This window comes from Chrysochloris asiatica, unplaced genomic scaffold (genome assembly GCF_000296735.1).
Source record: "Chrysochloris asiatica unplaced genomic scaffold, ChrAsi1.0 scaffold00009, whole genome shotgun sequence".
In the NCBI taxonomy this organism is placed as follows: domain Eukaryota; kingdom Metazoa; phylum Chordata; class Mammalia; order Afrosoricida; family Chrysochloridae; genus Chrysochloris; species Chrysochloris asiatica.
The window spans coordinates 28,301,267-28,317,737 of record NW_006408527.1 but is presented as its reverse complement, the minus strand read 5'-3'; the positions used below and the strand labels follow the sequence as shown (position 1 = coordinate 28,317,737).

The following is a 16,471-nucleotide window of genomic DNA, read 5'->3' as shown; positions in this document are numbered from 1 at the left end:
AGTCCAAGTCGCATTGAAGGAATTGGCAAAGAACAAGGCACCAGAAATTGATGGAATCAAAATTGAAATATTTCAAGAAAGTGAGGCAGCACAGGAGGCACTCATTCATCTCTGCCAAGAAATTTGGAAGACAACTATTTGGCCGACTGATTGGAAGAGAGCCGTATTTGTGCCCATTCCAAAGAGAGGTGACCCAACGGAATGCGGAAATCATCAGACAATCTTTTTGATATTCCATGTGAGTAAAGTTTTACTAAAGGTAATACAGAAACAGCTGCTAGCATACATTGACAGAGAACTTTCAGAGGTTCAAGCTGGATTCAGAGGAGGCCTTGGAACAAGGGCTATCACTGCTGATGTCCGATGGATCTTGACTGAAAGCAGAGAATATCAGAAAGATGTTTTCCTGTGCTTTATTGACTATGCAAAGGCTTTCGGTTGTGAGGATCATGACAAGCTATGGACAACATTGCAAAGTATGAGTATTCTGGAACACTTAATTGTGCTCATGAGGAATCTGTACCTGGACCAAGAGGCAGTTGTTCGAGCAGAACATGGGAACACTGAATGGTTTAAAATTAAGAAAGGTGTGCAACAAGGTTGTTCACCATAATTATTCAACCTGAATGCTGAGCAAATAATCAGAGACACTGGCTTATATGAAGAAAAATGTGGCATCAAGATTGGAGGAAGACTCATTAACAACCTGAGATCTGCAGATGATACAACCTTGCTTGCTGAAAGTAAAGAGGACTTAAAACATTTACTGATGAAGATCAAGGAGCACAGCCTTCAGTATGGATTACATCGCAATGTAAATGAAACAAAATTCCTTACCACTGGACCAATAAACAACATTCTTATCAATGGAGAAAAGATTGAAGTTGTCAAGGACTTCATTCTTCTTGGATTAAATATCAACACTCATGGAAGCAGCAGTCAAGAAATCAAACGATGTATTGCATTAAGCAAATCTGCTGCACAACACCTTTTGAAAGGGTTGAGCAAAGATGTCAGCTTGAGGACTAATGTGTGCCTGACCCAAGCTATGGTATTTTCAATAACCTCATATGCATGCGAAAGCTGGACAGTGAATAAGAAAGACTATAGAAGAATTGATGCTTTTGAGTTATGATGTTGGAGGAGAATAATTCAAGTGTCATGTGCTGCCAAAAGAACCAATAGATCCGTTTTGGAAGAAGTATAGCCTGAGTGCTCCTTGGAGGCCAAGATGGCCAAACTTCGTCTCTCATACTTTGGATATATTTTTAGGAGGGACCAGTCGCTGGAGAAGGACATCATGTTTGGTAAGGTGGAGGGTCAGAGAAAAAGAGGAAGACCCCCAATGAGATGAAATGGCCAAGTGGCAGCATCGATGGTCTCAAGCGTAGCAACAGTAGTGAGGTTGGCCTAGGATTGGGCAGTGTTTCGTTCTGCTGTGCATAAGGTTGCTATGAGTCGGTTCCGACTCAATGGCACCTAACAATAACAACAACAAAAGAGGGAGTGGTCTTAACTCAGATGAGAAATTGGGTTGCTTCTACACAAAATGGAGAGAACTGGAGAGCCTCTGGGCAAAGACCAACCAACCGTGGTCATGTCCAAAGACCAGAAAATTATGAAATGGTTATTAGAAGAAGGATGTCATAAATATCAATTATAGTCTGGTCAAATACATAAACAAAGACAGTAATAGTTTTTGCATATATTCTATTTGCTTTTAATATGCCCATTTTTATACTAATTTTTTTTCTTTTACATATATATATACCAGGATTTCGATGTTAACTTTACAATGCATTTAGGTAACAGAATTTTTAGTAGGCATGTAAGTAAAAAGAAACATACATTGACTATTTGGACTGTACTTCTACATTTTAAAAAGGGCGAGAATGTCTTTATTTGCAAAAAGAATATCTATCTTTTCAGGTAGAAACATAAATTTGTTTTTGCTGTTGTACTCCTGTTCTAGTATGTGCAGAAAGGTGCAGCTGTAAGCTGAGTATCCAAAGGGTGGACCACACTGCTTATTAACTTTATGTTTCTCAGCCCCAATTTCACTTGTCATTGCATAAGCTATGGAAATGGATTGTTGTTCTTAAGTGCTGTTGAGTAGGTTACAATTGATAACAACCCTATATAGGGTTTCCAAGTTTTGGCACTGTAGGATCAGCACTGGACTGCAAACTATAAGGTCGGTGGTTCAAACCAATCAACTGCTCCCCGGAAACCCTTTACAGGGTTGCTATGTGTTGGAATTGATTTAGTGGCTCTTGACAACAACAACAACAAGGAGTGGCTGGTGGGTTTGAACCACTGACTTCGTGGTTAGCAATCCAGTGCTTCTCCTACAGCACCACACCAGGAAATGGACACAGTACTATAAATATACTTTTCCTTTGACAACTGCCATGAAGTTGAGCTCAGGAGACAACACTGAAAAGATATTGCTGAAAGACTGGGTTTTGCTTCCTGGTTCCAGGATGTTCACTAGGCAGGTTCTTGTAAAGTCTGTGGCTTGTCTAATGCCTGACTCCTGTGACACAGGCAGCTTTCACAAAGTCCAGCTCCAGCAGCAGGCCTCCAGCCCCTTGTGACATGGGCTGCTTCTCCTGCAACTGGCTCATGCAAGAAAAACAGAATCCCCTCACTCCCATCTCAGGCAGTTTTACAGTAGATTGTCTCAGGCTATTACAATACTTACACCCTTTCCAGTGCCAGGGTCCTGTAGAATAGGAGGCTTCTACAATGTACACTAGCTTGTAATGGCTTCTCCTAGAACCACCCTCACTTCAACTGGTCTAGAGACACCTCATGTAGCTCTGCAGCAAGTTCCAAGGCATGGTACCTCTTTGTTGGCAGCTTCCCCAAGCACCCAAGGAGACAGAATTCCAGCAAGTTCTGCCAGTGTAACCACCAGAACAACTTCTCTACCATCCAGGGAGCCACAGTTGTGCCCTTTCCAACAGGGTCTGGGGCTTCTTGATCTTCCCTAAAGGAAGTAACTACTTCTTATATCTGCTTTTTCCTATAATCTTTAGAGTTCTCCTTATTTAGTACTGTAGTTCATCCCTTGGAGTCCTGGCGTGGAGCCGTGGGTTGATGCGTCAGACTGCAAAGTCCTTTCAACTGCAAGGTCGGTGGTTCAAGCTCACCAGCTGCTCCTTGGAAACCCTATGCAGGGTCACTATGGGTCGGAATCAACTCGACGGCACTTAACAACAACAACATCCCTTGTTACTCAAATTCCATGACAGTTTTTTAATTCTTTGTTAAACTTTTCTTGTTCAAATCACTGTGTAGTCTCTCTCTCTCTCTTAATTAGACATAGAGACAGACATAGAGGCTGTGAGTTATTCATCATCATATCTTTAGAAGATGGCCTGATATAAATTAGATGTCCTATAAATAAGCAATGATTCAATAAATAAGCAAAATGAACACTCTTCACAGGGAGAAAGGAATCATTTTTTTTTTCTACTTAGGACTATATTGTTGTTGTTGTGATGTGCTGTGGAGTCAATTCCGACTCCAAGCAACCCTGTCCAGGGTTTCCAAGGCTGTAAATCTTTACGGGAGCAGAACGCCTCATCTTTCTCCCATGGAACAGCTGGTAGTTTCGAACTGTTGTACTTAGGACTATAGGAAGGCCAAAAGTTGTCAATTCAAGTGTCAATATATGCTGAGCATAAGTCAGTATAGCAATAGAACTTCATGAAGCTAAAAAATAGTTCAAGATGTTTTAATAACTTTTTTCCACAAGACATTACAATTTTGTCATAAAATTAAAAGCCATTTTCTAATAAAACATTGCTTAACAGTAAATGCATTTTCAGTACTAGGTTACATGGATATTGGTCTTTAACTTAAAAATTTCAGAATTTAAACAGAAACCACCATCAACATTATCATCAACAGATAAACATTTAAGTGCCAAAGAGATAACACCATTGTTGTTGTTAAGTGCCATCAAGCTGGTTCCAACTCATAGCGTCCCTGCACAGGGTTTCCAAGGAGCAGCTGGTGGGTTTGAACCACCAATCTTTTGATTCACAGTTCAGTGCTGATCTTACAATGCAACACCAGTTATTACAAATGGATAGAGTAAAAAATCAAAGACAAAAGCCAAAGAGACACATTTCTCCTTGTAAAATAGACAAGTTTATACTCTGCCATTTTCAGTATCAAATGAACACTTCATAATAATAATTATTATCCTAAAAACTTCTATTATACCCACAATTTCAAAGATTAAATACATCCACATGTATATTCAAATATATTTAAATACAATTCAGCAAACAAAATACATTTGATAATGAATTCCATAATACCATTTGTGACTAGGAAGCCATTATTGTTAGGTGCCAGTGAGTTGGCTCTGACTCATAGCAACCCTATGCACAACTGAAACAAACACTTCTCAGTCCTGCACCGTCCTCACAATTGTTAAGTGTGAGTTCACTGAGGAGGTGGCTGTGCTAATTCGTTTTGTCAAAGGTCTTCCTCTTTTTCACTGACTCACACTTTACCAGGTAAGAAGCCCTTTTCCAGGGCCTGTTGCTAAGTGCTGTCGATTCAGTTCTGACTCATAGCAACCCTGTACAGGGTTTCCAAGGAGCAGCTGGTGAATTTGAAATGCCAATCTTGTTAGCAGTCTGATGCTGATCTTACAACGCTGCACTAGTTCCAAAATAAATGGACATCCCTGCTTCTAAAAAGAATTCTGGCTGTACGTCCAAGACAGATAGATTTGCTTGTTCCTCTGGCATTCCATGGTACTTTCAATATTCTTTGCCAACATCATAATTCGAACGCATCAATTTGTCTCCATTCCTCCTTATTGACTGTCCAGCTTTCACATGTATATGAGGCAACTGAAAGTACCATGGCATGGGTCAGGTAGAATTCTTCAATTTCTTCATCACTGGCTTTTTGGTTGGTATGTACATTTGAGTAATAGTTGTATTAACTGGTCTTCCTTGTAGGCACATAAATATGACACTACCAGACAACACTGTACTTCAGAATAGATCTTGAAATGTTCTATTTGACAATGAATGCAATGCCATTTCTTTTCAATTTGTCATTCCTGGCAAAGTAAACCAGGTGATTGTCTTATTCAAAATGGTCAATGCCTATACATTTCTGCTGACTAATACCAAGGAGTCCTGGTGGAGAGATGTAGGATAACCATTGGACAGCTAACCACAAGGTCAGCAGTTCAAATCCACTAAATGCCCCTTAGAAGCCCCATGCAAGTATTTTTTATGACTTCCAATTTTCCTAGATTCATACCTCATACACTTCATGTTCTGATTATCAATCGATGTTTGCAGCTCTTTCTTATAATTTTGAGTCATGTCCCATTAGCAAATGAAGGGCGCAAAAGTTTTGCTCCATTCATGTCACTGTATTTTAAGTGCTTTCTAATGATGGGATCCACTTCGTGTACAATATTAGACAATGTTCTGATGTTATTCATAAGGTTATCAGTGGCTAATCCTTCAGAAGTGTACTACCTATTTATTCTTCTTATTCTGCTCTTAGACTGGAAACTCAACTGAAACCTATCTACTACTGATGATCCTCCTGGTATCTGAAACAGTGATGGCACAGCTTCCAACAACAGAGCATCATGACAAGCTAACAGACATTTGGGGAAATAGAAAGTTGTAAAAAATCAATTTTACAGACAGCTCTTCTAAACCACATGACTTCTATAAGTAGGCACCCTATCTTTGCTGTTTCTTTTAACTATCATTGAGTTGACCTCAACTTGTGAAAACCCCATGCACAATGAAATTAAATACTGTCTAGTCCTACCCGATCCCTATGATTGGTTACATGTTGGGCTGTTGTTATATAAAGGGTTTTCATTGGCTGATATTTAGAAGCAGATCACCCGCCTTTCTTCCTAGTCTGTCTTAGTTTGAAAGCGTCTCTGAAATCTGTTCACTACCATAGCAACATGCAAGCCTCCGATGGATGGTGGTTGCACATGAGGTACAGTAGCCGGGAATCAGCCCTGGGTCTCCCACATAGAATGTAAACATTCTACCACTGGACTACTGATGCCTTGAAAAAAAACTTCTTTTACTGCAAAGTGAAAAAAATTTACAGTCGTAAAATGTACAAGTATAAAAGGTACATGTTAACATAAACACATTACCATCAATAGTAGTCTTATCAAAGAAACAGAAACAATACAAAGTTTACAAAAAAAAAAACAATACAAAGTTTACAAGAATTTAACATTGATAATCACAGAAAGCACAAAACTGTCATCATTCTATATGGAAAATAGTACAGTAAGTTGAAATTCACAGGGCTTCTTTTTTGTAGAGATTAGAGTTGACATAAAAACAAAGATTATAAGTCCTAGAAAAGTAAAAATTTTGTATACCATTCAGATAATTCTGTAAGTGTTACACTGAAAGCTTTGTTTGTAAATCTATAGTGACTGATCTACTTTTAGAAGACAAATGGATTAGGCCATGTGGTAAAAATATGTGCTTGTTTCTAAGGTAAACAGGGCTGTTAGTGCCACAAAAGTTGGAAGATAAATGTATCTCCAGTTTTTCTAAGGAGTCTCCTCCAACTATCCTCCACACATTCCTTCCAACTAAGTGTTACTTTAACAGTCTCACTGCCAGACTCCAGTCACATTGACTTATCACTAAATTAAAAAGTGCTCAGAACAGCAGTATACAAGTAACATAAGACCCTGGTAAATAAGATTATTTATCTATAGTTTCATTTGATGTAACTGCTATGGGCTTTGGAAAGAATTTAAAAAAAAAAAAAAATGTTCCTAGAATCTATATGAGAGGTCCTGTTAACAATTTTTAACTGTACCACTGTTGTAAAAACACAGGGAAAAATATTATAAACTTCAATTATCTTTTTTTTTTTCTTTTTTAAGTTTTTATTGTGAATTGAGTGATAGTTTACATGGGGGAACATCAGTTTTACACTCATCATTTCACTGCAACGATTACAGTCTCCTTAAACGTCATTAATCTTATCTAGAAAATATACCAGGGTAATTTTGTTCTTCTAACAACTGTTCAATTTTCAATCCCCAGGAAGATTTCTCTGTGCTTCAGGCTTCAGATTAAATGCTGATACTGGTGGTACCATTACGAGACAAAACAAGAATGTTTCTATAACCCAGATGGAGAGGTTAAAATCCTCTGGACTCTCCTTCAATGAAACTAAACCTATAAACTGATGTTTTAATAGCTAATTTTCTGGGGATCACAAGATTTCTTTTTGCATATGCCCTTGATGGAATTAATGACAAAGAGAGAGAAAAGCATATGCTTAAATGCCTGGGGGCAACTATAACAAAGGACGAAATTACAGTTTATTAATGCAATTCCAGCACTCACAGCATATTGCTTGCTCTTAATATTCTAAAAAGAACATGCATTACACAATCAAATCTCTGTAACTAATGTGCTTATATACATGAAGAGGGTGACATTTACCAACTAAATATTGGTCAAAATAGGAGCTAACATTTAGACATCTGCTTTAAAGAGAGGCTTCTCTTCCACCTGCTTCTTCAGGCCACAAAAATACAGTCTAGTTAACATATACTGACAGGATGATGAGAACACTCCTGTCAGATGCTGGCCAGCCGGGTGTTTGAGACAAAATGTACAGCCCCAGCTGACTAGTTAAAGAAAGTCTGGTGAGGTACAATTACAGAGGCATATGACAAGGCGTCATGCCTGACTGATTTGAGAACCAATGACATGGCTTTAAACAGCAATCTTCCCTACCTCTGGTCACAAAACAGCAATAAGTCAACTGATATACTCTTGTAAAATCATGATTTATTCTTTGCTTTGAATACACGAGATTCTGGCATGATGTTATGCTAGTCTACCTGAGGTTCACTGGGGCTTAAACATCCAAGGCCTGCCTACAACATGCATAAAATCAATTTTCAAGTTCCGAATTACCAGAAAACCCTTCTCTGTATATTTAATAAAGTATAAATCAGTAGAATAAAAGTAACAGTGATTATGTCCAAATTCACACAAATCAAATACATAAAAATGTAATTGTTGTTGTTAAGTCCCGTTGAGTCGGTTCCAACCCATAGCAAGTCTGTATAGCGTTTCCTAGGAGCAACTGGTGAGCTTGAATTGCCGACCTTGCAGTTCAAACCAACTTTGCAGTTCAGCGCATCAACCCACAGCACCACACCAGGGCTCCAAAAATATAATTTGTTGTTGTTAAGTGCCATTGAGTCGATTCCATTCCATAGCAACTCTGTATAGGGTTTCTGAGGAGCAGCTGACCCACTGACCTTGCAGTTCAAACAGCGCCACACCAGAACTCCACGGTGCCACATAATCACACTTAATTATAAGGGTGACGATCCTTTCAAATCTAAAACATAATAATATTCTTGGTATTTTTGTCTATGTATATCTGTCTCAAAATAGGGGAGTACAGTGACTCTGTACTGGATATGCACTCAAGACTGTGAGCCACAAGGTAGGTTTTTGCTTTGCGGGAGAAAGATGAGGCATTCCGCTTCTGCAATGATTTACAGCCTCAGAAACCATATACAAGGTTGCAATTACTACGAACTGATCTGATGGCACTTAACAACAACAAAATCTCAAAACTTTTTTTTTTTTAATTTTAAAGTTAATCTCTATAAAGATTACTATTTATAATTATTAAAACCAACAGTACTTAAAGAAATGAGTCTTTGTTTTAGCTGATTCTCTACCAGTGTATCATTACTAAAACCCCAAGATGGTATAAGATTGATAAATATTTGATAATCATTGGAAAATTGTGCTTGTTGAAAAGTCAATTATCCAGGCAGATAAAATCCCTGAAGTTACCACTTATAAATGTAATGATGCCTTAATTTATACACGTTCTTTTAAGAACGTAGGCTATAGATGTAATGAAACGAAAAATGGGTAAAATACGAAGGGGTCTCAAACTGTTTAGGGAAAAATTCCATTATCTTTTAATTCTAGTCTTCCATGAACTTCATTTGATTTCTTACACTGTAAGAATATTACAGCAGTCAAAATACATATAAAAAATTTCAAGTAAAAAGCTTAAAGGTAAGTGAATTCATTATTTTTAAAGTAAGTAAATTCCTTAATTACTCTTGCTTGGATTTCATTAAACTTTTTTGTCTAAATTAGCTTATTTCTAATTTATGTTATGGTACTAGTCCTTGACCTTAAATGTTACTATGCATAGAATTTATAGGAGATACATTTATATGAAGAATTTTTTCAAGCTAGATTCAAGTAAATCAATTGCCCCCACATAAGAAGGATAAGGAGATCATGAAAGAGACCTTGAATTATGTTTCTTTTATCAGTTCTATTGCCCTAAAGAATGAACCAAAACAGAGTTGGTAGCTAAGATGTGACATCACCATCAAGTTTTCATTCACTGTCATAAACACTTGGTAGTATGTTGACCTCACAGAGAGGAAGTAGATCCCTGAATAGTACCAACCTTTACTATAACAATTTGTTTCTTAAGTCAAATAAAGTTAAAGCTAAAAGCCGTGCATATTAACAAGGCTTTACACTAAACTACTGATCTGGGCTATTAGAATAATTACAGCTCATAATCATTGTATATTTATCTTTCATAGGCTTAAGTGTGAGCACTTCATATTGTGTGTGTGTGTGTATGTGTATACACTTTAATGCTCACAACAACCTTATGAGATTAAGACTACTGTTTACCCCTATTTTACAAATGAAGAAACCAAGTTAAATAAGGTTAATCAGCAGTTAAGAGGTGAATATGACTTACAAAAAGAAAGGTACCAATATTTTTAGAAACAGACACAGATTTATTCATAATGTTTTCTAAATAGAGCAGCTTGTACTTTAATTCACATAACTCATTCCTTCACTTCCTTCTGATCTCTTTTTCAAATATTATTAGGGAGGTTTACTATGACCACTCCCTATATAAACAAAATTGTGCCCCTTGTCTTCTGTAGTACACAATGTATTCAGTATATCCTTTACTCCTTCGTGGTTGTCATATGATATAATAGTTAATAATGCATACATTTGCGTATTCTCTGTTTCATTCTAAATGTACAGAAGCTCTAAGAGGATATGAATTTGACTTTGTTTACTGCTGAATCCTTAGAACAGCAAAAGTGCTGGTACACAGCAGGTGCCTACTAAATATATTTTTACATGAATTAATCCTTTCAGAAATTTGTTTCTTAAGCCTACGTAAGTTTGTACAAACTTTTAATCTTGAGGAAAGTGTCCATATAGAAACATCCTTTACAATCTTGAGAAAAATCATGTTTAAAAAAAGAAAGAGAAGGAAGATAGGTTTGACCCCAATGGTAAAACATAAAAGTACTAAATTTTTCAGATTGACTTTCCCAACATTATTTGAGAAACTGCAAAAAAATACTTATGTCATTGACTAGTATTTATTCTCTGATGTTATTACATCATTTCTCCACACTTACTCCTCTAAATGCATATGACAATATATTTTTTCAATATGTAAATTATTTCCATTTTTTTAAAAAATGGGCATTTCAATACTACAATGTGAAAATTTCCTAATTAAATATACTTTCAGGCTTTTGTTTGTTGTTGGTAAGTGCCATAGAGTTGGTTCCAACCCATAGAGACCCTGTATAGGGATTCCAAGAAGTGACTAGTGAGCTTGAAGCGCCAACCTTGTGGTTCAAACAGACTTTGCAGTCCAGCATATTAACCCACAATGCCAGTAATTCTAGAGTTATAACCAGAAGACCCAAATTCACATTATCTGTTCCCAGTAAATTGTTTGGGTTTAGGGTGGCCATCCAACTTCTATGAAAATAGATTCCTCATTGTTATAAACAGTAGAGAAATCCTAGCACTCCTTTTTTAGGATAAGGTTTTAATTTTTACTGAGAAGACCAAAATATTTTTTAATATAAATTTATTTTAATAAATTAAGCAAATTTATTTAAAATCTCATAATATTGAATAATTGTTTTTCATAAAATACCTCACAGATTGTTCAAAATCAAATTTAAGCATATTAAGGACTAAAAGGCAAAAATATATTTTTAATGCTTATGGTAGAAAATAATTGAGGAAATATAGCAAATATTTTTTAATGCTTTACTATAACCCGAGAAAAACACTTCAACTCTTACTGCCCTTATCAAAGTTAAAAAAAAAAAAAAAATCTTCCAAAAGAACATTTTAGTGAATGGCAGAAAACCTGTGATTTAAAAAAAAAAAAAATTAAAATGCTACTTTGACTTTTAAGTTATTATCAGTATGAAGAGCTCTTCCGAATCAGAACTATTATAGAATCTACTCTGAAACCGCTACTCAGCAACAAAGATGAATCTACCTATTACCAGGTTAGGATAGCAGCTATTATCATGGCCCCTTGATTTCTTTCAAGTAGCTCCAATGGAAAAAGCCACAAGTGAATAATAAAGATCTCATAATAGCTCTTAAGAATTCTTTATATAGTGGAAAGCACTAAAGTGAACTCCAGAGAGTTAAAAAAAAAACTCTCATCTCCTGATAAGAAAAAATAATTAACCTGACTTAATGCATCTGAGAAGGCCTTCTATAAATCAGACTTTTGTACTTCAAGAGCCAGATTAGGACCATATATCAAAAAAAGTATGTAGACATTGTCTTATAAGTACACATTTCTAAAATTGCAGAGGTTTGTAGTGCTTTTTGTGAAATGCTCAATACATTCTGCTCAAAAGGAGACGTGTGAAGTACTTACAGTGCTTAGTTTGCTAGAGGTAATAATGATGCGCCTTTCATGCAGCATACTGGCATACAGTTGCAGCATATTGTTCACATCCACAGCAACAAAATATTCTGTAAGATTTCTCTGTGCAAGTGAAAAACAATTGTGTGAGATATAGCTAATGATGAGTATAAAGAAAAGCATTTTATATATTTACAAAAAACTCAAAGCTCAAAGCATTTTATTATTAAAATGGTATTCATTAAAATAATTAAACTCAATACTTTTCTGCTGCCACATGGAACACACAACATTCTATTACTATTGAAGCATAACTCTACTCCAAAAAATTTTTCTCAGAAAGTAATATAAGATTACATACTTACCACCCTCCCAACCCAAGTACTGATATAAGAGTCACATAACCTAGACCTGCTTAAATTATAATTTTTTTTAGTATGACTTTAAGAAGCTTCTTTTTAAACAACTATTACTGATGATTCTCATAGACACTGCAATTTTAGAACCACTGCTTCAGTTAATGCATTTGAGCCTTTTTCTGTTTACCATTAGCTCAACAAGGAACTCTTTGGTTTAATGGTTAAGTACTCAGGTTGGCAATTTGAACCCATCTACAGAAGGATATCATGTTTGGTAAGGTGGAAGGTCAGAGAAAAAGAGGAAGACCTTCAATGAGATGGAATGGCCAAGTGGCAGCATCGATGGACTCAAACATGGCAACAGTAGTGAGGTTGGCCCAGGATAGGGCAGTGTTTCGTTCTGCTGTGCATAAGGTTGCTAGGGGTCAGTACCAACTCCATGGCACCTAACAACAACAAACCAGTTCCAGCAGAGAAAAGATTTGGTGATCTGCTCCTGTAAAGGTTGTTGTTATTTTTGTTGTGAGGTGCCATCGAGTTGGTACCAACTCATAGCGAGGGACTTTATGCACAACAGAATGAAACACTGCCCGAACCTGGGCCAACCTCACCACAGCCTAGAAACTCTGGCAGGGTCCTTCTACTCCCACTCTGGGGCACTATAAGTAGAAAATCAACTCAGCCACACCTAACAATATGCACTTAGTACTCAATATTACTGACTCATAATATGTAACTCAAGGACACCTAAGGACACTCACTTAGTACTCAATATCATGACTCATACTATTTATAGACCTCCCAATGGATAAAGTGTATTTATCAGGAAATCCTTTGGTTCCTTATTGAGGGAAATTCTAGAGTTATATCCCACATTAGGTCTGCCTCATATCACTATAAACAAATATACTTTTTGGTCTAATTCAATTATTTGATTAAGCATTTTAAAATTATTTCACACAAACAAGAACACATCATAATAGATTATATCAATGGTAAAACATTTAGATCCTCTCATTGCTTAATTTGCATTTTCTGTATTTTAATGCGAGCATTTAAAAACAATAAAATGATGAAATAATTAAAAATATATAGTAATAAAGTGACAATGTAGAAACAGGTAAACCATGGCTTATAATGCTAAAATTTCTAGTTGAGCAGGAAATTATGCTATTTCTTCAATTTCCAAAAAGCAGAAACTTCACCAGGCCAAACTGATAATCATGGGAGGGCATATCAGGAAGCCATAGAAGCATCAGTGAGTGATACTGACTTGGACGAGGAGACGTTTATTTCCTATTTTGTTGTTGATGTTTTCTACTTGAAGGCAACAGTATTCCAGTTCAACTCTCTATTAATAAAATTATTTTTTATAGCTTTTGGCATTAATATTTTTCTTACACTTTCAAATAAATATTAATTCTAGGTAGGGAGTAACTTCTCAACACAGAATGCAACCTTTTATGTTTATGTCATTGCAATTTTTTTTTTTTTATCAGAACTTTTTCTTCATGGACAATTTCAAAATGAAATTTATTAATAAAGATGCAAAAATCCAAACTCACAGAATCATGGATGTAAAAATAGAAATCCTCAGTTTATTTTAGAATGTCTGTTTTTTTAACCTTATTTTAAAATAATAACCTTTTTGAAAGATTATTCAATCAAGCTATTAACTGTTGAATGGTAAATATTAGATATGGAAAATAGGTAAGTTGGTTGAAAGTATAACTCTTACATTGTACTAGCAAGTCTGAAGGGAAGAAATCAGGGACCCATAATCAAGGAATGGTCAGTCAGAGTCATGGAAAACATCATAGGGGATCTTGACCCATGCTATGCAGCACACAACTCTTTAGAACTATTAACTGGGCTGGTTACTACGATGGATATCTCAGGCCCATATAAGAGTAACTTGATGCAAAGTCTTTCATAGGGAATATCGAGATTCAACTGTACTAAAAATAATATTGATATTGATTTGACATTAGAAAACTTATAACTGTCATCTTGGATTCAATTCATTCACTTATTACGTTATCCAGGTGCTTCTGCAAATGTAACACTCAGTTAAGTCTGAAGATATTTCTTGGAGAATAATAGAAATCTAAAGAAAATAAATATATCTGGAATTAAACTGTATTGATTATTCTTTTCTTTTTATTGAATTATTTCTCCTGACTCACTTTAACGTTCCAGAGGAAACTGAAGACATATTATATAAAGGAATATTTCCTTTTCTTTCTTAGTTATCCAAGAGCCTAAAAACATACTTGTCATTTCAACTTATACACATAAAATTGTCTACAAAGTATTAATTTTTAAATAATTTATAAAGTTTAAACTTTTTAACAATTATTAAAATACAGAAAACAATCCCAGCAAAGCTACAACTAGAACTCTAAATAAAATGCAGATTTTGTAATTTTTAGAATATCACTCAAGTCCTACAAAATACTATTATCTAAAATTAATATCAGAAAATTGAGTACAGGCCATCTAAGATTCAAACAGTTATATACATAGAAAAAATATTATAGTTGGTACACTGAAGTAACCATATCTTTTATTTTATGTAAAACATTTTCTAAAGCCAGTACTCATTTCATGCTAGCAGAAGCCATCCCCAAAGATATGTCCTATATTTCTTCATCTAATTGAATATGTGAAATCCTTCCTCACTATCCCAAAGGACAGAAATACTTTTTCCCCTATTTTTTTCCTCACCTACAATAAAATATTAGGAAGGGTGTAAAGGAGCTGATAACTTGTTACCTTTTCTTCATTATTTCTCACAAGCAACATAGGTAATTATACTTTTCTCTATACAAGAGTCCTTAAACAGTGAGAGCAAATAAATTATACTTGATCTAGATTATATACAGTAGAAAACAGAAAACTTACACTTTCAGGTATTGTTGGAAGTCCAGTTACATCAGGGGCAATGAAGTAGGAATGCTAATCAATAGAAATAAATCATATAAAAAAGGAAAATTAAACATTTTGTGTCATATTACACTTAATTTGAAAAAAAATCAGTTATTTTAAGAAATACTGTGGGTGAATACTCATAATTTATAGAATGTAAAAAGATCTTTAAATGAGACAGTGGGTTTACCAGTGACTTCACATCAATATTTTAATACAAAGAGTTAAGTGTTGGTTGAAATTATTTAAATTTAAAATTAAGCAGTAATATTTTAAGAAAAGAATCCTGGGGAAAATGAATTAAGCCAAAAAAAAAAAAAAATCATTACTAAAGATAATATGTCTATACGAAGGGGTTTCAAAAAATTCATAGAAAAATGGAATTAAAAGATAATTAAATTTTCCACAAACTTTTTTACATTCCTCTTGTATATACAAGTGTGCATGTATATATGTATGGAGTCCTGGTGTGGCACTGTGGGTTAATGCACCAGACTGCAAAGCTGCTTGAACTATAAGGTTGATGGTTTAAGCTCACCAGCCACTCCTTGGAAACCCTATAAAGGGTCACTATGGGTTGGCATTGACTTGACAGCACTTAACAACAACATGTATCTATATATATATATGTGTGTGTGTGTGTGTGTGTATATGTGTGCATCTATACATTTCGTTTAGCTGTTGTTGGTCTGGGGTGGTAGGACAGACACTCCAAGGTCAGTTTGAACTAGCCACCTCACCAGCCACTCCTACCTAAGAAACCCTGTATAGGATCACTATGGGTTGGAAACAACTGGAAAACACTTTCAACAACGACAACAAAATTGTTGTTGGAGTTCTGGTGTGGCAGTGTGAAGTAAAGCATTGGACCACAAGGTCGGTTTGAACCACAAGGGCAGCGGTTCAAACTTACCCGCCATTCCATGGAAACGCTATACAGGGTTACTATGAGTCAGAACAAACTTGACAGCACTTCACAACTAGCAACAACGTACTGACTCACAGCGACCTTATGCACAACCCAGAGAAACACTGCCCGGTCCTGGGGCAATCTCACCCGTTGCTACGCTTGAGCCCATTGCAGATACTACTGTGCCAATCTATCTCCTTGGAGATCTTACTCTTTCATTGACTCTCCACTTTACAAAGCATGATGTCCTTCTCCAGGGACTGGTCCCTCTCAATAATAAATTTGAAGTACAAGAGACAAAGTCTAACTACCCTGGCTTCTAAAGAGCATTCTGCCTGTACTTCTTCAAACACAGATTTGATTCTTCTTTCAGTTGTTGCTGTTGTTAAGTGCTGTCAAGTCAATACCGACCCATAGTGATCCTGTGTAGGGTTTCCGAAGAGCAGCTGGTGAGATTGAACCACCAACCTTGCAGTTCAAATGGCTTTGCAGTCTGTCACATTAA

The 16,471-nt window shown here is 35.9% G+C and overlaps 1 protein-coding gene across 1 annotated transcript in view; it reads right to left on the bottom strand.

Annotated features, from left to right (window-relative positions):
- The window catches only part of DENND1B (DENN/MADD domain containing 1B), a 391,513-nt gene that overhangs the window by 164,852 nt on the left and 210,190 nt on the right, over window positions 1-16,471 (bottom strand). Inside the window, exons 9-10 of the mRNA XM_006834232.1 lie at window positions 15,033-15,086; window positions 11,782-11,892 (exon numbers count right to left, since the gene is read on the bottom strand). Of these exons, the coding sequence (XP_006834295.1) occupies window positions 11,782-11,892; window positions 15,033-15,086 (165 nt within the window). The remainder of the gene's footprint in view (window positions 1-11,781; window positions 11,893-15,032; window positions 15,087-16,471) is intronic.